The following is a 27,643-nucleotide window of genomic DNA, read 5'->3' on the forward strand; positions in this document are numbered from 1 at the left end:
ACAATAACCATGTATTTTGTTTAATTCTTTAAAGCTGCTGCGACAAAGAAAAGCTCCTTCAAGGCGGAACATTAATTTAAAACAAAACTTCCTAAGCTCTTCTTAAGTAGTTTTCCATCTTAGAAAAAAACTTTTTAATCTATCATCTGTATTGACAGGTTTCACCAGCAACTAATGACTTCTTAAAGGCAATATTTATGCATTTCTACTAACACTATCTGTAAGACTAACCTGCAGTGATGAGATTGTGTTGCTGACAAAGCCTCTTACGGTGCATAAACACTAAAACAACCCACGATGGATGAAAAATTGTGAAACAACAATTCAAATCAACTCATATAAAGGTGAACTGAAAACAACACATCCATATAAATAATTAATATGAAAAAGGTTGTAACTATATGAACATAAACATCTGACTTAACCAAATGAATGTCCTAAAGTTATTGTAAACAGAAACAGATCCCATGCATTCTAATTTGTGGTACTAAAAAAAGAAAGAAAAAAGTTTCATTTTATTTTTATGTTTAGAGTATTTTCTTTAGAGTTACTACTAAATCTCTTGGCTGACTCATGTTTCATGTTCTGTCTCCTGGAAACCACTATTCACACTTTAACAACTTCGAGTGACCTTGCCAGACTGAATATTTTTTGTCAGAAGAGAGAATCTAAAAACCTAGACCAATAGTAACCACAAGTTCAATGAGTAAGCCTTGTACTTTTTGAGGAAAAGGAGACGATTATTTAAGGACTAAACCAATGCTGAACCTGGCAGTTTACTCTTACCCCTGCTAGTGAGTTTCGGCAGTCACTTTTGCCTTCATTTTCACTACGCCGGACTGTGATGTACAGCTCAGATTTAGACAGCAGTGGAGCGGTAATGAAGCAAAATGTACCGCTCAGCTTGGCCTTTTTCGACCGTCACCCGTGGAGCGGAGCTAAAGCGGGAAACAGCGAGGGCTTTCACCAACTCGCTCCATTAGGACAAGTCCAGCAACTTATTTGTGCAAGTTTGTTTGCATTTTAGAACCTTTAGCAAGTCAGTGACATTTGTTAGCAAGCGTACGCAGGACATCATCCCAGCCTTGATAATATTTAACCACATAAAGACAACACATATATATTTCTTGTGCAACTAAATAAAGAGACACATCTTTCATCTTGTGCCAAATACCTCGCTTTTTAAGCAATTCAGAAATCTGTCTCAGCACTTTTTCTTAGTCCTCATGGCGGGGTGCTGACATTGCTGCAAATACCACCCCCTAGTGGCGACTCCAGAAGGTTTGCTTTAACATAAAAAACAATGGGAACTTTACACGTGTCAAAAACAACTTCATAGCCTCCATTAAAAGAGTTTTCTCGTTTCTAAAAATACAGTTTCCTCCCTTGACATTCGTACATATTACTTACTTATTTCCTCACTTTAAGCTTGCTTTCATACTTTTCTTACTTTCTTTTCTTACTTATTTTACTTACTTTAGTTGTCAATAATTATAGAATCACCAATTCACATGTATGTCTATGAACAATGGAAGGAAAAGCCTGTAGGTGAATGCTTTCCTATGGGACGTTTTCACAATTGTGCACAACAGCAGCCCCTTAACTGGTGCCAAACACAGTGTGGCTCCTTTCCACTCTTTCCCTGCCCACACGGCGCCCCCTGTGGCACACACCACGCCTTGCTTTCCTTCACACTCATAGCCAGAGATATATAAAAATAATGTTCTTTATTTTTCCCATCATCAGCCACCCACTCTCCTCCACCAGGGAGCGGCGTGTGGTCTGAATCTGAGCCATTTTCTACCGCGACATTTGCTGCGTATACCTTCTGTTTGTGTGTATTTGCCTCGATATATGTATATATATATGTGTGTGAGTATGTGTGTATTTGCAGCTAATGCGTTTGCCTTGCTTCAGGATCCCTCGCTGTTCCTCACGGAGGCGTGGATGGAAACTCCTTAGTTTAGCAACAATGTGGTGGAGGCTTGCTGCGAAAACACACAGCCGGTCCATTTATCTTGCTCAGGCCCGGCGCGCTGCCAAACGGAGCCCAAGAAAAGTGCAAGTCAGGGGGCTTTTTAACGGGAGTTCTCTGCGCCTCAGACTGGCCGGAGGTTGGGCCTGGCTTGATCGGGCAAGTCCCTAGTTGTTTCTGAAACCCTCCATCAAAGGCAGTGTAAAAGACATCAGAGGATGAGCCTTGAGGAAAGTAGATACCTGGATCTCTGTTTGGATCAAAGTTTGATTAGAATTGAGAAGATGTTCGTTAGAGGGTGTGAGGATAACTGCTGGCTTATAGCAAAATCCAATATTCTTTGCATATCTAGCAGTGTGTGTATGTGCATACTCGTTTCAGACCACCATGCATTATGACTTCTCCATTTTAATATCATAGAGAACCCTTTCCTTTGTATAAGCTCTAGTCATGGATCGATCAATACAAAATCTCTTTCATTTCCATGGAGATGTTAATGCAGCCAAATATGAGACTTAAACCATCTTCATCAAAGTCCATACTTTGATTACCCACTGCCAATGGCATTGTTTGAGTCTATTTGGTCACAAGAAGCATGTTTTCTGCTGGTGGCAACAGTATAAATGTCACAGGCCTGTGTGCCTTTAAGTTTGAGCAGCGTGAGACATTATTGCTTTGGAGTTTTAATGCATTTAAAATCACTGGTACTGCCCATTGCTAATTCCTAGTGACTGATGGGATAGCACTGGAAGGATGGATGGATGGATGGATGGATGGATGGATGGATGGATGGATGGATGGATCTGTAGGAAGGGATGGATGGATGGATGGATGGATGGATGGATGGATGGATGGATGGATGGATGGATGGATGGATGGATGGATGGATGGATGGATGGATGGATCTGTAGGAAGGGATGGATGGATGGATGGATGGATGGATGGATGGATGGATGGAATGGATGGATGGATGGATGGAAGGATGGATGGATAGCATTGGATGGATGGATGGATGGATGGATGGATGGATGGATGGATGGCACTGGATGGATGGATGCAATGGATGGATGGATGGATGGATGAATGAAAAGATGGATGTGTAGATTTGGAGTCAATGTGGAGTTGTCAGCGCCGCCATAATCCCACTTACTTCCTGTTTCACTTGTGCTTCCTGTTTCACTTGTTACAGTACAATTTTTCTGGGCAGGGGCAAAAGCAGTCGCTATCATCGTAAACAAAGCCCTGCTGTTTCTTTGCGATCATAGAGAGAACACCAATTGTGTCTGTACAACCCAACGGTTCAATGTGGGTTTGTGCTGGTTGAAAAAAAATTGCCTGCTTTACACTTCCCTCAAACTATCTTTGACCTCACTGTCACAAGCATATTGACAGACTGGAGTTTGCTCTGGAGGCTTGAAGGACATGATTCTACTGTATATCTTACCAAAGTCACTCGCAGCCACTGTTAGTTTGTCACGTCATTGTTTTCACAGTCTTCATTTTTACAGTTTACTCAACAGCACAGCGAGGGGTGCTGTAGAGGATTCAGTACTGTAGCTTTCACAAATTACACGCGCCAAGACAGTTTTACAAAGTTTTTGGTTTAAGGATGAAATCTATTCAAAAGAAATAGGTCAAAATAACTACACACTTATCAACATGAGTCTTTGCAGTACAATTTTAATTTCTTGTTGAATTAACAATAAGAATTACATATTTTCTTTTTCTATGTATATAATGAGGACTGAATTATTATCTGAACTGAACCAACAACCTGACTAATTACAAGCAGTAGCTCAAAATTAGGAGTTTTCTAATCCATCTGCCAGCTCTCCCCATCACCTCACTTTACCCCAATGACTTTTTATCCTTTTTAAATGACGGACATATTTTCCGTTTTGATTTGAAGGTTGTCAAGTCCCAAATTAGCACTTATACTTAATAGCGCTCTCTATCTCTCCTTTTCACTTAAGTGGATCAGAAAAAGCTTTTAATCAGCTTGTTTTCTGCCCCCCCCCCCCCCCCCCCCCCCCACGCCCCCGATTCGACACAACATTACAAATTACCAAGGTCAGACCCAAAGAAAGAAATCCAACTTAGTCATTCCTGATGTGTCACGGCACCACCCTCCAGCGTGACTTTCCAATTTCCTTTGAGGGGTGTTCGACTAAAGGCAATGGGGGGGAAGAAGACAGAGATATTTATGTAAAAAAAAGAAATCCCTCGGGGTATACGCTCCACTGTGATTGAAAATGAATGCCGTGCTGCGAGGTGTCGGATGCGTTTGGATTCTTCAAGCACCGGAAAGTGGCATAAGCAGACAGGGATGATTGGTAAAACAGACAGGGAGAGACAGGCCTATTCATCTCAGCGGCGTTTCACTATCAGCTTATCTGCAATCCTGACGCCTGCGTGTGATGTGAGTGAGCCAGACAGCTTCTCAAAGACATGACGCGTGATAAAAAATGTCTCCTCACCAGAGAAAAAAATGGGTGAAAATAAAATGGAGAATACAACGATTAACCATAACATCACAACTTTCTTTGGCTGAGAGGGGGGTGTATGAAACAAAATGGATTCTGTCAAGTTTTATTTTTATTTTTTAATGAATCAACAAAGTTCCTTTTAGCTTTTTGAGCTGCAAAAGCTAGTTAATTGGCCAGGTTTCAATCTCAATTCCATCATGCCTTTTTTGCCAACAGTTTAACACTGATCCTTCTTTGGACCATATGTTTAAAGGAGGCTATTATTGTGAAACAACAGAAGCCCAGTCTCAACAGGGGTGGAGGACTGAGGAATGCCTTGACCCCTTTCTATAATGGCCTTTTGAGGTTCAGGCAAACGACCCTCATTTGCTAAAGCTAATGGATCATGGCTCAGCAGCCTAACAAAGACTTGTTCACTTAGTGATACTGTAAACAACTCGAAACGGTGGGTGTTGGCAGTTTTGGGTCCCTCCTCGGACAAGCCTGAGTCTTACTCAGGGAGCGACAGAGGCACAGTTGGTAGAGCAGGTCGTTGTGTCCTTGGGCAAGACACTTCACCCTACTTGCCTCCAGTGTCTGCGTATATTGGTGTATGAATGAGAGTATGAATGGGAGACTGTTTCCTTACTGTAAAGCACTTTGGGCCTGATAAAGTTAGAAAAGCGCTATATAAGTTGAGTCCATTTTGAGTCCATTTACAGTGTCACATTCTGACCACAACAGCTGAGAAGAGGCTTCTGTGAATAGAAACAAAACATCCTCAACTCAACCAACCCAGTCCAGTCGACGATTTAGCCTCACGACGACTTCTTTCTCTCGATAACTCTCTACGAACTGCAGACTGGGAGCTACCCTGGAGACCAGTTTTCATCAGACCAGTGTGGTTTTTATTCCTGACAGTTTCGACTACACACTTCCTGCAGTCTACCCGAAGTGAGAAGTCAAAGCTGTTAGGAATGAAAGCCACACTGGTCTGATGGGAAAATAAATCTTAAATATTAACATTAGAATACCAAAAGAGGAGGCATAAAGCATGTCTAAGCCAGGTCGAAAGCACTTTTGATTACATCTGACCTTGGGTATTACTCCAAAAGAGCTATAGATTATCTTTGAGCACAGCACACTCACTGGCAATACAGTAGATCTCACGAGGTTCGACCTAATGAATGCGCAATGGGTAAATCTTCCAGGTAGGTACTTTTTTCCCCCCAGGACAATATTCGTCATTCCTGATCAGTCAATAAACCAACAACTTTGAGGGGTTACAAGGTTATATTTTAGAGGGATGTGAAAGACATCGCAAAGGGGCAGTAGTATGTTTGGGAGCAGATCTGAAGGGACAAGTAGGTCACGTATCATAATGCAGCAGAATGTTGTGTCTCCTAAATTTAGCGGCAGAGATGAAATGTTTGGTCGGCTTACCTGTGTCAGCATAGGAGCATATGTGGTTAGTCACAGCAGCAGAAAGCAGAAGCACTAAAGGAAAATGCTTTAGGATCGAAGCACATGGGTACCCGCGAAACACATTTATTTCCACAATCTCCTTTGTTCCATGTGAGTCATGTGCTCTCATCTTCTCACTTCTGTCCCATCCGCCCTTTCATCAGTCACCGCCTCGCTGCAATCCTCCAAAAGCTCAAAATGAATGTGCTCTGGGTCACAGTTATGATACAAATAGCATCCTAGTCATACCTGAACACCCCGCTTAAAGACCTATCTAGGTTTCATTTCAGTCACACAACTTTTTTCCTTATATGGGTGCCATTTTGAGGACTTCTCACTGTTCAAATGACAAATGTGTTTTTAATCGTTAGTCTTTTTGGATTTGGTCCTGATTACGAAACTCATGGAGAGCTTTGACAAGATTTATGTTTTTGAAAAAATGAGTTGGTTTTTAATGGTGATGTGTCTTTTACATTTTTCTTCAAAAAGTAATTCAATTTATCTGAATTCGCTATTGAAGACTACCATTATTAATCCGCCTGTACCTGTCACCACTCAACTAAAGAGCGTTGTCAGCAACTAACAATCTTTTAGGATAAGGCTTTATTAATACAGTTCCCTTATTATTGTTCCTCTCATCTTTACTCTAAAAAATAAATCTCAATTTATTCAATAGCCTCTCGTGAGTAACAAAACTAACAACTCTCTATGCAGTTATTGATATTGCCAATACAACATTTGAGAGTAGCTACTGATGAAGCCCAGAACAGAAACAACCCAGTACAAATTACAGATTAAGACGTTTTTTCTACAATGTAAAACTCCAAGGGCCAGATCTTGTGGCGGCGCACGGGGCGGCGCAGGCTCTTGGCGAATTATTTTCCGAGTGGCGGCCTACATGTGCCATTCGCCTCCGCCACCTGCGAGGGGGCGTCACAAGAGGAGGTGACTGCACTGATGGAAACACGGCTGACATTCACTTCCTGGTTTACATTGCGCTGTCTTGCGTTCTTTCTTAAGCCTTAGGCTCTCACAGGTCAAACTAAAAACTTTATTTACCCCATCGTGAGCTAAACGATGTTGACGTCTCGAGAGAAAAAGAGCTACAGCGTCCGCTGTGGCGCGGATCGGCCGCGCTCGGCGTGAACGCGAAGCAAAACAAAAGCACATGTTCGCCCCCCACTCCCACACAACCACCCTCCTGGACGCGGAGTCGATCTGGTTGGAGGAAAATGCGTGCGTCTCCACCCACGTAAATGCGCTAAGTCTGGAGTGGCAAGATCACAAAGTGCGCTCCGACTGAGCGCAAAATGTCCCGCTATCGTCTGCGTTTTGATGCACAAGATCGGGCCCCAAGAGTTTAAAGCAGTACTAAGTAACTCGTACCCCTAGAGGCCACAAACGCCACTGAAGGTGTGTAGCATGTCGCATTTTTTTACTCATTAATTGTCTGTGAGAGTAAATACTATGCTGACAGAAAAGGCAAAGGGAGAGAGGGATATTGAACATCCAATTACACAATGGAAACAATTTTTTTCACTCAAACTTAAATGTAAATACTGTTTAAGTGGCGCTAGCCCGCAGTTAGCTTTGCCCGGTAGCCTGTTAGCTTCTTCTTCGTGATTCCATTAGTTTGGAATCACGTTTGTGGTGATGATTCCTACCCGGTGGCAGCGAAGTTGTAACCGTGGTTTTCTGGCCAGAGACACCAGGGGGAGATGAAAGACCCCCCAGTCATCCTATTAACACTTGTATTACCCCCAGAGGGACTATGGAAAGGATTTATTAAGGTAAACAAGTTACTTAGTACTGCTTTAAAATAATGAAGCTGCTATTTCCCACCTCATTCCTGTAACTTTATATATATATATTTTTTTTTTTATATATTCAACCCTTGAGGAACAGTTGCTTAAATACTATATACTGATACTAATACTAAAAGTATGTACTTTTACTATTCTTCCATACTTATCGTAGCGGCGTCTGGTCCAACAAAAGCTCTGGGACAGTTACTCGGCCGAAGCCACCGATGGACAACGTTTTGTCTTGGGACCTTTTCCTCTCACCATTTGAATGTCAGGGTTGACCAAAAATAGCGCAGATATGGCCAACTAAAAGGTTAAAGTTTTCTGACAGAGCACAGAGATAAGGAGAGCGCCTCATTAGCTGCGGTGACCGTGCAAAGGCGAGATTACTCAGTGTTTAATGTCAGGGTTTGTGCACAAGCGTCACTGACTCCAAGTAACATGACCTACTTCTAACATTTAGTCCAAACAATCCCTCAAACGATAAGATATAACCTGTCTGAGTGAGATTAAAGGGTTACAGGTTATCTCATTAATAAAAATAGTGGAAAGTACATTTTGTTGCTACACTATATTACACTAAATTCCATACTATTCCACAATTCCACACTAAGTTTCTCTATTATTATATCCCTATTATTATTCCCTATAAGAGGCACTACAGAAAACAAGAAAGGGACAAACAAGGAGGTATCTAGGCAAGACACACAGCTAAGCCACACAGAAGATGGTGAAAGACTGACTTGGGGCGGAGGGAGCTGCGCAGGAGGAAGAGGCGGGGTGGAGGAGATAACCACCATGCTCTGAAACAGGGACAAACTCAGGAGGCGCTGCAGTGTTTCAGAGGAGCACTGAAGGCAGGTCAGTGGCGGCGCACTCAGCTCAAGACTAACTTGGACGCAATTTCATTGTACAACTGTACAATAACAAATAAAGCACTTAGTTAATTAGTTTTTTAAAAACTTTCATTTTCATCATCATTATAGGCTAAATGTGGAGGACACTTGTGTGAATTTCCTTTATGGTCCAATATAACCAAAGTAGACCAGAGTGCAACAGCAGTAGAAGAAGCATCCATCCATCCATCCATCCATCCATCCATCCATCCATCCATCCATCCATCCATCCATCCATCCATCCATCCATCCATCCATCCATCCATCGCTATCCATCCAGCTGTTGGAGCTGCCCATATCACATGGCACCAGCCCCTTATGGCTCCTCCTGCAGGTGGTGGGTCCACAGGAAGACGGCCTCATGATTCTAACCGGGCCTGTTGGTCTCTCATATGGGGCTTCTGAACCGCTCTTTGTCTGACCCATGACCTAGGATCTGTTTGCCATGGGGGACCCTACCAGGAAGCCCCCAACAACAGAGCTCCCAGGATCATTTGGGCGCTCAAACTTCTCCACCACTTTCAGGTGGCGGTTCTAGGAGGGGGTAGAAGAAGCAGTTAATAAATAAAAATGAAATAAGAAACCAGGAAAACTCAACTAAAGTCCAGATGACTAATGAAAACTGTGTTAATGAAGTGAAATCCTTTTCCATGATTCAAGCAGAAAATGATTTTGCGCGATATGTCTGCTTTAAAACTGTTAGCAAAGAATTTTTCATCAATACCATTGCACAAAACACTTTTACAAAACATTATTTTATTTGACCCGCAACTTCATAAAATCATCAAGTTTGGACACCTCAGCATCCTGATATAAGTACAATTACAGATAGCAAGTGAAGTTTCTCATACTAATATTGGTATAGCTGCAGTAGATCTGTTGGTAGATATTCCTCCACCCTAAGACTGGAGGTTCAATATGTGAGACCAGTACTGCACATCGTCATTGTGTCCTTATGCAAGACACTTAATATAAATATCTTAGTGTGACTTGGGGTGGTCTGAGCAGGGAATGACGAATGCACTAAACTGTAGAGTGACTATGACTGACTTCATCAGGGTAAATGTTTCATATTTTACATTCTGTATATATAATTCACGTCTTTCCTACTAGATGGACCCAAAATTTAAACTCTAAAATCTCAAGATAGTTGGTGCTTCCACCTCGGAAAAGCCATACTTCCTGTGACAAATCAGAGGTCATGAAAATCGATGTCAGTTAAGGGCTCCCTATTGCCGTATGGATCGGCGCTTTGACACAGTAAAGGAGTAATGGAGATGCATCATATCTGTCATAGCAGAGGTCAGCCGCCACGTAACACTGATCTGATTAATATTGATTTGCATTAAAAGAGACGTCCTGACCCCATTTCTGTGAAAGTCAATAAGGAAATCTCTATTTCTGCCAACTCGGATGAATTTATTAATGCAGTACAAGCAAAACCCACTGACCCACTGATCTCATTTGTTTCAGATCAGCAGTAGGTGAGCGAGATAATGCTTTGTGAGGAAACAGTAGAGTCCCAAAGAGTTGTGACACTTATTTTGTAAAGATGGGAAAATGGTACATTGACTCAACTTTCTACTTTCTTTATTAGGCCCAAAGTGCTTTACAGTAAGGAACTAGTCGACCATTCACTCTCTCATTCATACACCAATGTACTCAGACACTGGAGGCAAGTAGGGTGAAGTGTCTTGGCCAAGCGGGAGCTGGGATTCGAACCCACGACCTTCCGACACGCTCTACCACCTGCGCCACCATTGAAAATGAACATCGGTTTCTTGCTTGGAGCGCACTCCGCTGGCTACAGGGGGAATTACTGGAGATACAAGTCCTAATTGTTAGTGAACTACGTGAGCACACGACTGCTTCGATGCTTTAAAGGCTTTAGAAATGAAATGACACTTCCAGGTTCTATCTATTATGCAACAAAATCCAGGAAATACAAATTGGATCACTTCTCCGGTGCAGGATTATTCAAAAGTGTATGCCTTTAAAGGAACAGGCCACCATTTTTCCTTACTGTGATATGTTCTTTCCTGAGCTTAGATGACTTTATCCATATCTGTCTGGTCTTTGTGCGTGCCTTTGGAAGAGAGTGGTCGCTTCTAACTTCACCCCGTTTGGAGCTATAAGAATATGCTGGGAGAGGCTGAATGCTAACAACATCATTGGTTGTTTTGCGAGACTGAGGACATACAGTTCTTCCATACTGTGAAATGTTCTTGCCTGAACTTAGATGACTTTATCCACACCTGTCTGGTCTTTGTGCGTGCCCGTGGAAGAGCGTGGAAGAGCGTGTTAGCTTCCAACTTCACCCCTGTTTGGAGCTATAAGAAATGCTGGGAGAGGCCAAATGCTAACAACATCATTGGTTGTTTTGCGTGACTGAGGGCACGCACAAAGACCAGACAGGTACATATCTACTGGTGGTAAGAACATATCTCAGCATAGAAAAACGGTGGCCTGTTCCTTTAAAGGGACTATACAGAGTTTAAAAATGTTAACATTATGTATTTTCCTCCCGCTACATGTTCCAACAATGTCCTAATGTGTAGAATGAGCCCGGACCTGTTCACCACAACTGCCTCTAAAATCCTGCACTGTCACTGAAAAACATGTTACTTTGGTCCGAATTGCCGTCATGCACGAGCTTAATATAGAAGGTGCAGTTACACGTATGACCTGAGGTGGCAGTAGTGAGTATAACATGGCGAACTTGCATCTAGCCCCTTTAAGACTGTCCTGACAGGATCGAGAGCTGCCCTTTTTTGTTTTGGTTTCAATTACTGCTGCAAAGGTAGGTCCAAGCCATAAAAGCACACTCTCGAAGGTGCACTGCCTGTCATTCCTGTGCTTTACCACTATCTGTAGGTGAATACAGGGCATGTCTGAAGTGCACTTATCCCTATTGTACCTCAATCAAAAAGAAACACTTCGATGCACCCTTTGCGTCTTCGTATTCACTGCTGATTTCACTGACGCATGGCTTGCACGGGGCGGCAGTAATGTTGGTTGGGCGCTTGCAATCCATTTTGGACAATTTCCGAAAAGCCCAACGACTCGAGACTCGAGAGGAGGAGTCCTGCCGATCCATAACCGGCACAGAGCGTGGCATCGTGTCCATGGGCAGATAAGGAGCAGTGCTTGAGCAAAAGCAGGCCTCACCCCTCCATCTGCTTCCCCGGACCTTCTCTTTCGGCGGAGACAAACTGTAATGAACTGCTCGCACCAAAGGGGGCTGAGACCAAGCACGGTCCCAGCTGGGCAAGACGATCTGAAGATCAGCGCAGGCCATTCATCCTCATCAAGTCACCTCTTCTGTTTTCTCCCTCTTTCTCTCCGCTGCTTCCATTGTCTTTTATAATATATATACACACTTAGTCTACTTTTATAATGACTAATGTTACTTCTGATACTACAACTACTGTATTTAGTACTACTTCAAAGATCAGCAAGTCCCCGCTGTGCAAGTCAGTGTGTCTCTTGAGTAGCTAAAACTGGCATATCACTTACAACTGTGCCTTAAAAAGCTTTTGGACATCTCAATATAGTTATTTCAGACTTGATTAGTATGAACTGCTCTTTGTAGGCATCTTGTCTCATGTGTTTCTCTTCCTTTTTTTTTAGCAAATGGCATGCCAACGATAAGATGGTGTTGTGAAAAACTGACCAGCTGTCCAGTGATGGTTTAAGAGCTTTGAGAAATTAAAATGCAGATACATGCTTTCATATTAGGCAACAGAATCCAGTAAATACAGATTGTTGCGCTTAGAGAAATGACTAATGTATGTTTGTGATGAAGAAACAACGTAAAATCAGCTAAAAATGCAACAAAGGAAATCGATTTTGGGCAGTCTGACTGTACATTAAGCAAATATGTATCGGTGTAAGTACAGGAGTTGACCATTCTTGACGAGGGTTCCTAAGTCACCATCTGTACTCTGTAGTTGAAGCGTAGGACGTTTCGGCTCAAGTGCAGAGTAGCCTTTGAACAAAGAGGGGTGGGACTAGGAGAAGCCACTAGGGCTGTCACGATAATAATTACTATATCGACTTATCGTTCAATATATGACAGATAAACGATACATTTTCGGCTCGATATTTATCGTCTGTACATTTATTAGCATTTCCCAATATTTTTATTTTTTTTTAAATTTCACGGATTCATGGATTCATGGATATTGCAGCTCGTGTGGTGTTTTAGGATATGATCATGCACTTTTAGAACAAAGATTTACTGTCATTTTTATGCCTGAGAGTTGACAGTATCTAATATTGTTAGAGTCAATAATATCGTTTATCGCGATACTTTCCTGCCTCAATATATCGAACTTCAAATGTGTTATCGTGACAGACCTAGAAGCTACCCCCTCCCAGTTGTCTATATCCAATCTGCATGTGAGCGGAATTCTTTAGTCTTGCTGACGAAGCTTCTTGGATGAGAGGCAAAGCGTACACACTACACCTGCACTTCATCTGCAGAGTGATGATGATTCAAGAACACCGTTGCCCAAAGTGTGACCTGGAGGCAAAATTCGGCCATCGCAAGAGGTGGAATTTTTCACGTCAAGTTTCATAATTCTACACAGACGTTTTATTGTGGGAAAGAGCTGGTTTATCGGTTCCAAGCCTAAATAAACTCCACTGCATTGACCACCGAACTGTGGCCCTCCACACTGTAAAACCTTCAATATAACTTCACTGACAAACTTTTGGACACCCCTGGTCTAGGACAAGCATAAAAGCCATTGTCATAACGTCTTCATAAACAAACGTATCAGTTATGCACGTGAACTCTTTTAAATGCAACTATAGTCTGTGTCTGGATGTAATAATAGTTTTCCAGTCCAAACAAACAGTGCTGCTATTTGTTCTCCATGCATTTTCTGCCACTCCATCAGAAAGAAAACAACGGCAATCACTCGTATGTGTATATATAGTCATTTCAAATGGTAGAGCCCTTGCGTGTGCACATACTGGGAAGCATTGGCTGCATTCTTGTCTCTATAAGTGCAACTATTTTTGCTGGAGTTACCACAATCAAACTACCTCTAAAGCGTCTATATAAGAACCCAAACATGGCCAGCAGGTCCTCGCCACATCGCCTCTGTCCTCTCTCTTTGTTTCTTTCTCGCTCTCCTCCGCCTCTCCCATCACTCAGAGCCATCAGTCCATCTGTACAGCGGCGGCTGCACATGCGGCCATAACTGCACGGGCCGCCGGACCCATTTCCACCCAGAATCCATTACGCCTCCCCCGCCTGTCTTTATCTTCATCCAGTGAGAGTCAATCGCTCCACTCAGCCGCCCGGCCAAATTTTTACAGACTGCTTGCCTCTTCCATTTGCTCTGATCCATAGCCCCTCTGTCACGGTGAAGCGGGGGTTATCATCTCGCAGTCCGTCCGCTTATATGGGCTGAATGCAGGCGACGTGAGGCTTATAAATATACATGCTGCTTTTTACAGCGGTGTATCGGGTGAAATATGGCCCAACCTGTTGCAGGAAAGGTAGCGTTTACTCTACAAATCAAGCAATAGACAGAATTTGATTTAAAGTTGGGTAATTAAGGAAAAAAAACTGCAGGCACAAGGGGTCGAAAAAACTAAGATTACTGATTTCAATTTGAAATCATGTGTTTGGTGCGTGAAAATGGCCAAATGTTCATTTTGTTGACTGCTTCCATATATACATACAGAAAACAAAGGTAAATGGGAACATCTGCAGTGAAAAGCTTGATTATCCAGGCTAGAAATTAATATTTTTTTTCCGATAGTACAAGACAGGAAATATGGTCTCTGGGGGCTACTTTAAGTCGAGATATTGTCTTGTCCAGAGTGAGAGATTTTGAGAAAAAATAAATTGAAATTCCAAGTTCTCATATAAATGCTTCTTACTTTCTAGGTGAAAGTTTTTTTTTATGTCAAGTGGCCCCAAATCTGAATAATCCCCCTGCAATGTCTTCCCTTTTTTTATAGAAAGTGCCTTAAAACGTATTTCAGGACGTTGTTGGCAGCGTGGGTTGTGGGAAATGTTTCCTTTTGTCTGTGCCTGGAATTGAATGATGCATTGTGATCCAAAGATACCAACTCTTACCACACGGGGTCACTAAAAGGAACATCAAATTTGTTTTTGTGATCAGCCGGTAGGACATGCCAGTAACGGTTACACTATTTACCTTTTTTCTGTCACGGTGGAAGATTATTCATTATTGTAAATCCTGAAGCCTCTAGGGGGCAGTAAACAGTACTTGTTACAGGATTTCTTGTGAGACTGTAAAACTCTGTTGTTTTAAATGTAAAGAGCTATCCTTGTTAGCTCCCACTCCTCGCTCGAGCACTGTATCCTTATACCATTGCATCATATTGCCTTGCACACTCTGAGATACTTAAGCCCAATTTCATATGTAAATCCCTACGCTCCAATGCCGGTGCCGGCCGGGTGCTACGTTGGATTGGCAGTTACATCCAAATATGTATTTCCCAGCACTTCAATTTGAGATTTACTGTGTTGCTCATTGAATGTTTGATATTTTGGGCAATACTGTGTCCACTGCTGAGAGTCCTTTCTTCTTGAGGTCAACCAAATACATTGTGAAATGCAAATGATTCTTAGGCCCTGTCCACACGAAGTCAAGCTGAGGGACAAACAAACAAACAAAGATATTTTATCAGTCCAATGTATCGTATCGTCCATACGAGCCCGGCGTTTTAGGGGTCTGTTAACGAACCTTTTCCAAACTAGGTCCCAGAGTGGAAAGATCTCAAAACTTTTATTAAAACGATGACGATGATCTACTGACCTTATAATGAGTTTTACTCATGGATTTGCGATGGTTTTACTCTGCTCCTCTTTGCTCCACTGCAGTCCACAAGGTGACAAGTAGAAAAACACGGCCGAGTCAGTCTGTGTTTTTGAACTGACAGTAAAAGTCATTGACAGGTTTTTCTGCTTTTGTCCCGTTACGTCTGAAGAATAAACTCGCCTCCTCGTCTCTTCTATAGATCGTAGACCTTGAATCAGTTTAATTTTCACTGTTTACATTCCACAAACGTTTACTGCTCATGCACCCTCTACATCTTGTTCTGTTATCTGTGTCACTGTCACAGCGCCTCACACAGGCCTGGAAGATGAATTGCGCCGTTTTCACAGGCCTGAGTCGACCCATTTACTAAGCTGGCTTTGTGATTACAAAGAAAGTTTCTGAAAATATAAGCGTTTTGTCTTCATGTGGATATAGCCTTATTCTTGTTGAATTTAGTCCTTTTAGAAGTTATTATCATACCAGGCGAATCAAGGAATCTTTTGAGCATTTTACCGAACTTCTCGACATTTTGTTCTAGAAGTGTCCTCATTGCACAGCTGTTGATGTACAGAAGCCAAAAGTCAAAGCCTGTTGTTGCGCCATTACCAATTCAGGCTCCATGGCCAATTCAACATCCTGACCGGCCAGTCTCTTCATCATTTTCCCTCCTTACACAGGCTTTACTTCCAATTTTAAAATGTATATACCAAAAGAATGGGGTTTAAACCTCGATAATCTCTGATACAAAAGACGGATTGCAATTGTTCTTCCGGTCCTTACACTGCACAATTTCAAGCTGTGATTTGTATGGCCTTCCCCGCAGTTACTTAAAGCAAAGAAGCTTATTTTGAGAGGAGCTTTTGCATACATTTTAAGTACAGTGCGACCGGGATTATCATCTAAAAAGGCCCTCTGTCCACGTGGGCTGGAACATAAAGCACAAAGCGTCGCCCTGCTGTTCCGGCGAGTCCTCACACCCACTGTAGATGTATACTGGGCTTTTTATTTTTCTCACCTAGAGGCAGAAACAACCCACACCCCGCGCTCTCTCCTCAACCATAAGCAGCCTTACATAAGTGCGTTAACTAGCGCGGCGGAGGCAGGGACAGCAGCGCGGGGATATTAGCCACTGTGGAAAAGTAGGAGTATGGATATGCCCGATGCGAAATCTCCCTGCGCTTCTCCGATGGCATCCCACGGAATGTGACTACATCGAGGGGAGCAAGGGGGCGGAAGACAAGTATGTGAAATTAATGCAAATGTACTGTAAGGATGGTTTTAAATTTGGATGGTTGCAGGAATAATGCAACCGCTATAAACAAAAACAAAGGTTGCGGCATTGGTGCAGGGGTTAGCTGGGGGGGTTTCTTTGTGAAGTTTATATATGTTCGTTTCCATGGTTTCAATAAAAGCAAGTACAATAGGAAAATCAGATTCGGATTTTTCAGAGGCACTTTCCTTGTTACATAAACGTCAAACAAGTAAATAAATACATTTAATTGTTCATGTTTAAGCTCTTTCCAGCTGCCTAAACCGAATGCATTCTCTCCTTTTTGGCAATAGGCCAGTGTAACGTCTCATTTGAAAGCTAAGACCCACAAAATTGATCTTTTTCCTCGCGTTGTTGCTGTGTTGTGTCACCTTTTTATTTTTCCACTCATTTTTGCTATTTTTTTGTTGAGTTTTTGTAATTTTTTTGTTAAGTTTTTGTAATTTTTGTTGTTGAGTTTTTGTCATTTTTTGTCACATTTTTGTTGAATTTTTGTCACTCTTTTGTTGCATTTACATCCTCGTTTACCCCCTAGAGGCCATAAGCGCCACTGCAGGTGTGGTAGCATGTTGCGTTTAAAAAAAATTCTTCTTATCATTAATTGTCCGTGAGAGTAAATACTACGCGAACAGAAAAGACAAAGAGAGAGAGGGGTATTGTACATTGCGCCGCAACCCAATTACACAATGGAGATACTTTTTTCACTCAAACTTGGCTGTAAACACTGCTAGAGTGTGCATTGCGCCTTCGACCCGGATGCAGGGAAGTTGCAAGGGTTGTTTTCTTGAAAGAGACATCAGGCGGAGATAAAAGGCCCCCCAATCACCCCATTAACACTTGTATTACCCCCAGAGGCACTACAAAAGGGATTTATTAAGGTAAACAAGTTACTTAGTTCTTCTTTAAGGCACAAAAACATAATTAAAAACGATAACTAACATTGAATTCCTTTTTATTTACAGTGATTTTCTCTTTTCCTCTCTGTGCAACCGTTGAAAGGGTGATTTCAATAACACATTATGCGATAAAACTGACTTGGGCTCGAAAGTACAACTGTTCTAGTAATGAAATGTAAATGAATAGAGCAAGTATGGCTCCAAACACTTGACCTAAGCACTTATCAATGCATATTTAACAACTACTAGAGCGTCTCCTCTGGATTACTCCTCTTACTCTAGCGGACCAAATATCTATGTTAAAGGGTCAGTTGGCCACGCTCCGTTTTTTGCGGTCATATCACACACAGCACTGGGAGATGCTGGGAGGGAGTGACTGGAAGAATCCGAGGAATCAGAGCAGAGATGGATGGAGGAAAGGTTAGGAGCCGAAAGAGGAGACGAGCAACGCTCCCTCCCTTCGGCTTTGGTCCGGACGAAGCCGGGATAGAGATGTCAGGCCACATCCTGTCTCCAGAGCCACCGAGGGAGGAGGGAGGGAGAGAGAGAGAGAGAGAGGAAGAGAGGGGGCGGCAGACAATTAGGCTGCAGCCATCGGCCCTGAACCCCTCACAGCTCGTCCTCTCAGTGATGGCAGCTCTTTAGCATGAACAATATGTACAGATCTAATTTGTGGAAAGAGACCAATCTCTTTCTTTTTCTTTTCATGGAATTCTACACAGTTAGACCAAAACCATAGAGCGCGCTAAACGAGGAAAGCTTTTTGCACTAACATTATTTGCCATTTCATCTTTTATATATATGTACCTAATTAGCAGAAAGCAAGATGTTACAGTGCAAATACGTTTTTTTAGACAATCACTGCAAAGTCTCTAAACGCAGCTAAAAAACAAAGCATTGAGTTTTCTAAAATGGTATGTGTGTTTGTTGTTGTCAAATGCAAAACCTGCCCACTCACTGCAATACTGCCACGTGATTGGTCCATGCCATCAGAGGATTCAAGGCAAAACACATCGACTTGAGCATTTCACATTGGATTTTCATGAGAGGACAAGTTCAGTTCTTGCGACAATCCAACTCGCAGTGCAAAGTATCTACGTTGACTTGTGTTTTTATTCTACGCACTTCTTAAGCCTTTTAATGTGCACACACGTGTTGCATTTATACATATGTGATTTCACTTATGACATGTGCGTCTGAGCAATCAGTTTCAAGATTATATGATTAATCTTCATGGTTCCCAAACTATTTGGACCAAGTCACCAGTGTTGCCAGGTCTGCGGTTGAAAATAACGTTCCTTGTTTCTTTGACATTCTGTTTCATCATCGTCATTTCATTCAATGCCAATTAAGGTATTTTTAAGCTTATTTGTTGATAAAAATCACTATTTTTTAAATGAAAATCTCAAATTCAAAGCTTTGAGAATTGCTCTTTCAGTTATGGATGGAGAAAATGGTGGTTTCTTATCATCGCTGTAGCACATTGGCTCTGTATACTAGGAAAAAACATTGAAATTCCAATCGTGCCGTACTATATGTCCGTACATTTTGGGTGGTTTTCAGATTTTTTTGGGCAGGTTTGGCAGCTAAGACCTGGCAACCCTGTTTCTCCTTCCTTGTACAACCAGGCATAATCAACCTCTTAACATGAGTAAAGATGGGCCTGAGCTTAACCTGAAGACGCTCAAGTACCACAGTTTGAGAAACCGTGAACTAACAGAATAATAAAAAAAAACATATTATCTTAAACGGATCTTTGTAACAACCCGTTCCCAAAGTTTCGGTCGCCATTTGGAACCGCATCTATTTCATCTATCACATCAGCTCCTTCCCCTCCTCCCCGAGCATCCCCAAAGTAATCACATGTCGCCCATCTCGGCTCCTCTGTTTCCAGGACGGTCCCGTGGGCAGATCCAGTGTCCTGAGATTGGTGCTTCACTCCGCTGACCTCGCAAGGGCACGCGGCTCATTTCCATCGCATGAAACCCTAACCTTTGGATTCGCCGCTTCTTGTCTCCTCTCAAAGCACTCAGCTCGCCTCAGATCCAGTGTCACACAATTACCCTCACTCCTCACAAATTACATGCATTTGCCCCGCACTGTGATTGCCGCCCGAGTTTCTCTATAATTTGTCTGGGAGAAAGTAACTCCAAGGGCAGTGGCTTTTTATGGCCACTGACAAACAAGAATTGGCCAACGGGACGAGCGATCTTGCAAAGATGGAAAAAGATTGTATGTTTTTCCCCTTTTTCATGATATTTTATAATAGCTACACATTATGAGGCATTTGTGAAGCCGTCTTACGTGGGCAATTCATCCTTTATAAAACCTTTACAAAGCTCTGTTTGAAGGCAAGCGAGAAGGATTCGAAAGTTAACATATGTCAGCTTCAAAACTTATTACAAGTTCAAAAATATACTCCTAAAAATGAGCAAGAGGACTAACTGGAAACTTTCCAACCCAGCAAAAATATTTAATACCACACATAATTCAGCTGCCTGGAACTTATCCAGCTTGTTAAGTTAGCTTATGTTGAGTTCGCAAAATGTTCTCATGTAACTTTTGAGACCATCTGCTTTCACAAAATCTGGACAACCTTGCATTTCTGAGGAGTCTCTGTGTGGATATGGCCTGTTCCAGTTACCACAAACAGGATGCACTTCATGTGTGATGACAATTAGGAACTGTTGCAATCAAACAGGGAGGCTGTTTATTGTAAAGAGTATACTGGTATTTCTGCAGTTTAAAATGCAGCTAAGCCATATATCTATCACTACTATTGTTCTGGCTAATCTTCGTTCGCTGGAGTACAAGACGGATTATATTCGTCTGCTACGCTCTTCCCAGAAGATGGTGAAAGACTGTTGGGGAGCGGAGGGAGCTGCGCAGGAGGAAGAGGAAGGAGGAGATGACCAGTGCTGGACACCACGCTCTGAAACAGGGAGGATGTGGTGCACTGTTTCAGAGAAGCACTGAAGGCAGTAATCCGGTTTCCTCTACCTCCAAAAACATGCAGATCCGGTTGGCCCACAATGTCGCAATTCCGTTGTACAATTGTACAATGACAAATTAAGCACTTACTTACTGATATGTCTTGGTAGATTTCACCGGCAAAATAGCAATTTGTTTGTCATTTTGTGATATTCTTTAAACAGAAATGCATACACGTGTTGCAGAGTAACCATGCTGTACCAAAATGCCATGAGTGAGGACCAGTTCTATTCATTTCTGTCCCTCTTCTAATCTCTAATCACTTTTGATTCAGCAAAAATGTAAAACTTCTTTCAATGTTTTAGGTAGAAAACAGCCTTAAGCCAGCAAACTGTGTAACAATTATTGAAAAACTAGTCATGCAAACTTTAAAGAAATCCAACCAAGCCAGAACCAGCGTGAATAAACCGTGACCGTAACAGGTGAAGAAGACCCAGCTCAAATGGGGTCTTCTTCACTTATAAACTGCGAGACACTATATAAAAAAGTGTTCTTTACTCACCAGTGATTTCGGCTTCCTTTTTGCTCTCCTTCGCACTCGGCAAACAGTTTTCAAGATAAACTCCATTATGGTAGCACCCGTCCACCGGGTTGAGCTGAGGGGGCGGGTCCCAGCACAAACATGGCGTCTGCATTATCCCGCACGGCCTGTTGGAGGTGCTCGAGGCCAGGCAGTCCTCCAACCACTGGCAAAGCATTTGACAAGCGGCCATACTCGGGTTTCTCTTTCCGACGACCAAATATTCTGTCTTAAAATCCCCGTCGCCGTCAGAGTTCGCCAACCCCGCTCGTACGGATCCTTTGCGCATCTGTAAAAACTGCTTTCCGGCCTCTAGAAAAGCCACCGGGGCGGACGAATCGCACAGCTTGACCACCTCGTCGAAGCTCTCCATTCCCAGGTAGGTGCGAGTAGTTTCCAAAAACGAATCGTATTGGAAAGTGCGAAGCTGCGACGGTATGCAGTCCTCGGTCGGTTTGGTGACTTTGAGGAAAACGGTGTAGCGTCGCGGGTCGGGGTTCTGCAAGGTCCAAGAGCAAGGCACGCTGGGAAATGTAGTCGAGGCTCTGAAGAAACCGAAAAAGCGGTTTTGGACCAATGTGGAGCAGGAGTCCGATTCTGGGCCCGAAGGGGAACCATGGCAACAGTTTTTGGACAATAAAAAAGGGACGATATAGAACAGAAGAGATGGGAGATGAAAGCCAGGTATTCCGAGTGTAAAGCCGGTCATGTTTTGGGGAGAGATGGCTTGCAGGTGGGATTTGGAAAGATTATCCGAAACGTTTTCCAGGCCGAGAGAGGAAGAGGAGGAGGGGAGGAGCGAGGGAGAAGAATGGCTGCTCTCAGAGGCCTAATGGCTGTCCCATGGTGGCCTCAATCACACTGAGATTCTTCTGAAGAACCTGAAGAGAAGCAAAAAGAAAAAAACAAACATATTAGAGGAATATTATAAGTGTATTCAGTGTTAAAGAAGCACAATGGATGTGTTATTTTTGGGCACTGAAGAAAGCTGGTTCATCCACTTTGAAAGAAGACTTTAAGCAAACGCTTAAACTTTGTGAAGGACCGATGTGGACCTGTTCCCCCCAACTTTGGACTAACCGGGACAAGGGCTGGGTACTGCTAGAGTCTGGTATTGGGAAAAAAGGTTTAGGTACTGCGGGTATGGAAAAAATGAAAGTATCGAAAGGGGGTACGGGAAAACAACAGTTGATCAATTTTTCCCAATTTTTCCCCCATTTTATTTTCTCATTTTCTCACTATTTTCCCTGAATTTCTATTTGTAATATTTTCTCAATTGCCACCATTTTTCTCCAATTTCTTCCCAATTTTTTCCCTATATTTTGATCTCATTTTTTGGCTATTTTTCTTTCACAATTTTCCCTTATTTTTGCCACAATTTCTCCTCATTTTCCTTCATTTTCTTCCCAAAATTATTCCACATTTTTCAAACATTTCTTGACATTAGAGATGAACCTGCTATTGTAAATGTGCACATCTTCCACACATTATTGCTAGGTTTTCTGGTTCCAGATGACAAATATTTCAGCATAGGTATCAGACAAAGTATCGTTCAGGTATCTGTATCAATAAACATGTAACGTACCCAGCCCTAACCGGGACAGTCCCCCCCATTACCTCACACACTTTGGGTGGCCACGCATCCTATCCTCAGTGGGCTTAGTTGTCACGATTACAACCAAAAGGAATGACTCGAGAGCAAGTTTGCAGATGTGCACATTTACAATATCAGGTTAATCTCCAATGTCAAGAATTGTTTGAAAAATGTGGAATAATTTTGTCCACACGCTGATAATTAAATTCCGATCCTTGCCAGTTTTTATTCCAAGTAATTCAATCATGCGACAATTTCTGCAAAACATCTTATCCGTGTTTGGATGAAAGAAACCACAAAGGAGGAGAGCGATGCGCCGAACACACTCTACAGCTGCACGGGGAGAGTTTGTTTTAGTTAACTTTGTCCGTAATTACAGAAGTTCACTCTGGTCTCGTCCTGAGAGACTGCTGATTTCCTCACACGCCGCCTCCGATATTTCATCTGCCAGCTCATTCATTACCCCAATTAAGACGTTATTAATTACAAAACGAAAGCACATGCGATCTCCCTTTGCACCAGTTTAAACGAGCAATGAGATGCAGGGAGCAGCGCCGCGATCAATACGCTCACAGTGTTTGGGCAGCAATTGTTCAGACTCTAAAAATAGATTTCAATTGCACTTTGGCTTTTCATTTTCCTTTCAGTTTTGCGTGAACGAGCAAAGTCCATTTGGGACAATTTTAAGGTTGCGATTTACCTGTCACTTTAATCAATTAGGCTGAAAATGGTTTGAGTGCCTTGTTTTTGGTTTGTTTGTAGGACATTTTATGAGAAACCAGATAAGTGAGCATGTCCCCATTATGCCCCAAACAAAAGCATTGGGGCTCGTCCATGATGGCCCTTCGGACCCGAATTGACATTGTTTTGAGTGACAGTGCAGGAATTTAGAGGTAGTGGTGGTTTGACACATTAGGACATCGCTGTAGGGGGAGGAAAATAGTTACTTTTAACATTTTTGAACTGCGTGTAGTCCCTTTAACAGAGAAAACTACTTACAACAAATCATTTATTATTCTATAGCCTCATGGAAGAGCAATAACAAAACAATGTAATTAATCGGAAGTCAATGGAACACTTATCGCGTTTATCGGTACAATGGGGAGAAACACAAACAAATAATCAAGAAATCAACTTTGTGACTGATCTTTGACATGTCACAGTTTAATGAAAGGAACAGTCACGGGAACTCCCATAATGCAGTTCTCTGTATAAGTTTCCCTCAGAACAGAAGGCGGAGGTTATATGGATCATGAAGGGTGTTACAATAAACTGATTTAACTATTAAAACATATAATCTGGTGGAGCCATGAGTTAAAAGTCTGTCCACTGCTCATTATAAGTTAACATTAGGGAACCATGACTCACTGAAGCAGCAGCAGGATGGGGATAAACAGCGCCAGAGGTGTTGGTGGAGAGAAGGTGTAATTGCAACACTTCAGTCATTAGGAAGACTATGAATATCAAGTGTTTGTCACAAGCTTATGAAGAATGAACTAGTTCATGAGGGCCCTTGACATTTGGGGGCACCAGGCAGTTGCCTACCTTGCCTAACGCCTCTGGTGGTCCCACATGCGCACTCTCAAACACACTCTCATTCATTCTGGCCTATTGTACATGTTTTTTGTGAAGGGTTGATCATATTGCACGGCTGCGTGAAGGTGCTCATCCAAACTATATGACCGTTCCTCCTTTTCATGTTTGTTTAGTTTGTTCAGCCAACAAAAGTTTCAGTCATGACAACACGGTTCGTCTCATGGAAACTTTAGCGCTATACACAACTTTTTATAACTCTCCCATTAAGACTGCGACAGTGTTGTTTGTAGCCTTTTCGAAATCACAGCACTCTCGACTAATTTTCATCTCATCATTAAATATCGAAAGACAAAGAGGCTTTTCTGCTCATCAATGATACTTCATAATTAAATGCACTTAAACAAACTTTAATCAAAGTGTGCATCTGGCCTCGTCAACACGACATGCTCATCCAGAGAGCTACTTCAAACAGTGCCCGAGCCGCCACAGGTCTGTAAATACGCCTCTTATTCTTAGAAATAAGCAGTGTTTTATAAAAGCTTCAATTACACTGCTCACTTTACTGCTATTTTCTAGGTGGCATGGAAGAGCCAAGTGTGAAAGGGTGAAATTATGGCATTTAAGTGATACTTTCTTTCACTTACACAACAAAAGACTAGTCTGCAAACAAAGTGAGGGCAGTCAGGAGACCAATACAAATCAGAATCAGAATCAGAATAGTTTTTATTGCCATTGTTTGAGAACAGGTTCAAAAAGAGGAACATAAAACATATAACATAGAATTTAGATAAAACATAAGCTATAAAACATTAAAATATAAGGCTATAGGGGGCATGCATAAAGTATATTAAAATAAATAGGATAAAAAATAAACCACCGTCTAAACCAGCTACTTTCAGACTGCAGGTCGAAATGCTCAATTCCGATTTTTTTTTAGCGATTTCCTGTCTGAACGGGATGAGGCGTGAATGTGTGGTGCAGCAGACGGCACAGTGCTCTGCTGTAAACACCTCATTTTAAGAAAGAAGATCAGCCGTTTTTTGGAGCGATGTCTTTAACGAGAAACGTGGAGTCCGGCCGTGGAGAAGGAGGTGAGCGGCTTCATTTAGACTATTCAGACTGAAGTTACATTGCAAACGATCAGATACGCATTATCAACCTGCCCAGGGACTACAGGTGGACATTTGCATTTTTGCTATAACCTGGTACAATGCAAATTTCCCTTTGGTCAATGTTAAATTGTGCACTGTCCCTGTCCAAATAAAAACCATACCACACCATATTGGATTTAGGACATATCCAATCGGCCTGGGTCACATTCGGGTTGTTCAGAAAATATCAGATACAGGTCTTCATTCCACTTCAGCCTCACTCTGCACTTGAGCTCACAGTCTGAATGCAGCCTGACTGGAACCAGGAAATCCGGTTCCATATTAGTCCAGTGCTCAGGTCTTTGTACTGGCTTCCTATCACTCAGAGATTTAAAAAACAGTTCTGCTTGTGTACAAATCTCTCTGATCTGGCACCAGAGCACTTAAATCTAGCCAAAATCTGTAACTTTTCACATTCTCTTCCTGGCGAGCATGCATTTTCAAATCCAGGCTTTTTAATCAAATATTCTAATCACTATTAAAGTTTTAAGGATTTAGTTTGCCTTCTTGTAGTGTTATGCTGCCTATTTTTAATACACTCTTGCTCTGTAAGGCTCTTTGCATTACTTTCTGTACAAATTGTGGTTTACAAAATGCTCTTCATGCCCCGGTTGATGAAAGAACGAAAGGTCAAAAAGCAGAGGACACATTTCCATAAGGGGACAGTAAAGCATACCGTAAATACATGTGCCGCTAAGTCTGTGTATTAAATGACGTCCCTGAGCATCCCTTGTACCCCGTCATCTCTCCCTCTGAGCTGTATCGCGCTCACAGGCCCATGTTGTAGATAGTTGTAATCTCTCGCATCTGATACCCCTGACACCAAAGGCTTTTTCCCATGTGTGGCTGATCCACTGTCACATGTTATCTCCTCATTCTGCCATCTCGTATTTGAGCGGGACTCCTCCCGCCGCGGCCCGACAGCTCCCCGCCACCGAGCATCATGGGAAAAAGCACCAGCGCAGACAGCCCTGACAGTGTAATGAAATGTACCGGGGCCTTAACGCACGATAAACAGACGCACGTTATTGATGACACTGTCCCGTCCATCAGTTAAGACTTAGCACCTTTCCTCTATCCTTTTATCCTCTTTAATCTGAAATTGAAGGTGTTCATTTATTTATTCACTTACGAAACATTGTGTTCGCAATTTAAGATATAAAACACAAAAAGACAATTGCCGTTCTCTTCTCGGGTTGTGACTCCTGATAAAAATTCTTGCGGCACCATTCTCTGATCCAGATTTTAACAAAGAATTCATACTTTTAAACAAAATATAACTGTTTTTTCCAGACAGAAAAAGAGACCCTCACTACTGCTGCTTTGCTGACAATGCTAACTTTATTTTATTTTAATTTTTTTTATTGACCTTTATTTAACCAGGATAGTCCCACTGAGATTAAGAATCTCTTTTTAAGGAGAGTCCTGGCCCCAGAGGGGAATCCGGAGTACCCGGAGGAAACCTACGCAGACACGGTGAGAACATGCAAACTCCACACAGAAAGGCCCCGTCCAGGTGGGAATCAAACCCGGGACCTTCTAGCTGTGAGGCGCGAGCGCTAACCGCTGCGCCACCATGCCACATGTATTTATGACAACTATTTCAACTACTACCACTACTTTTGTTACTACTTCAAGAGTACTGCCACTGCTACGACTAAATACTGCAGCTAAAAAACACAAACAAACATATTCAAACTCTTAGTAAACCTTAAAGTACTTGAGTCAACGAACAACACACTATACTCACCAAAACAAGGACCAATTAGCTTTTACTTCTTCCTTATTATCACACGCATGCACCCGTCCCAACAGCTCCACATATTGATCGTCGTGTCCGTGCAGCTAACGGATGGGGCAGAACTATTAGCACTCGTTCATGTGTCTGTGCTGGGGAGAATGGGGAATAACAATTGCAGCGGAGAGCAGACACACACACTCCTCCCAGACTGGATTAAACTCAAGTCGGTTCATCGGTGAGACTGCTGAAACCTCTTTAGTTACATGTGGTACTGGACACTTTCACATCCTCAGCCGACAACGCTACGAATACAAACTCTATCCTCCTTCCTCAATACAATCGTCATGCTCTTGTACGGCATCTTCATAGCCCCTCTTTGCTCTTTCTCTACCCCTCCTGTATCACCAGAACTTTGCACACTCTACCCGTGTCTCCTGCCTTAGTTGCTTCTTTGCTAATCTCTTCAACCTCTCTAACCATGACGCTCGAGTTTGAGTTCCGCACCACTTCAGCCACGGGGTCGGGAGCGGTTT

General features: G+C 42.4%; 1 protein-coding gene across 7 annotated transcripts in view; it reads right to left on the minus strand.

Moving 5' to 3' along the window:
* adgrb1a (adhesion G protein-coupled receptor B1a) overlaps nucleotides 1-27,643 on the minus strand; it is a 212,046-nt gene that overhangs the window by 133,223 nt on the left and 51,180 nt on the right. For all 7 annotated transcript variants that reach the window (XM_079561288.1, XM_079561290.1, XM_079561291.1 and 4 more), the window contains exon 2: nucleotides 21,071-21,969. In XM_079561288.1, coding sequence (XP_079417414.1) covers nucleotides 21,071-21,797 — 727 coding nt within the window. In that variant the 5' untranslated portion in view covers nucleotides 21,798-21,969. The remainder of the gene's footprint in view (nucleotides 1-21,070; nucleotides 21,970-27,643) is intronic.

Source organism: Gobius niger (assembly GCF_951799975.1).
Source record: "Gobius niger genome assembly, chromosome: 8".
Classification (NCBI taxonomy): Eukaryota; Metazoa; Chordata; class Actinopteri; order Gobiiformes; family Gobiidae; genus Gobius; species Gobius niger.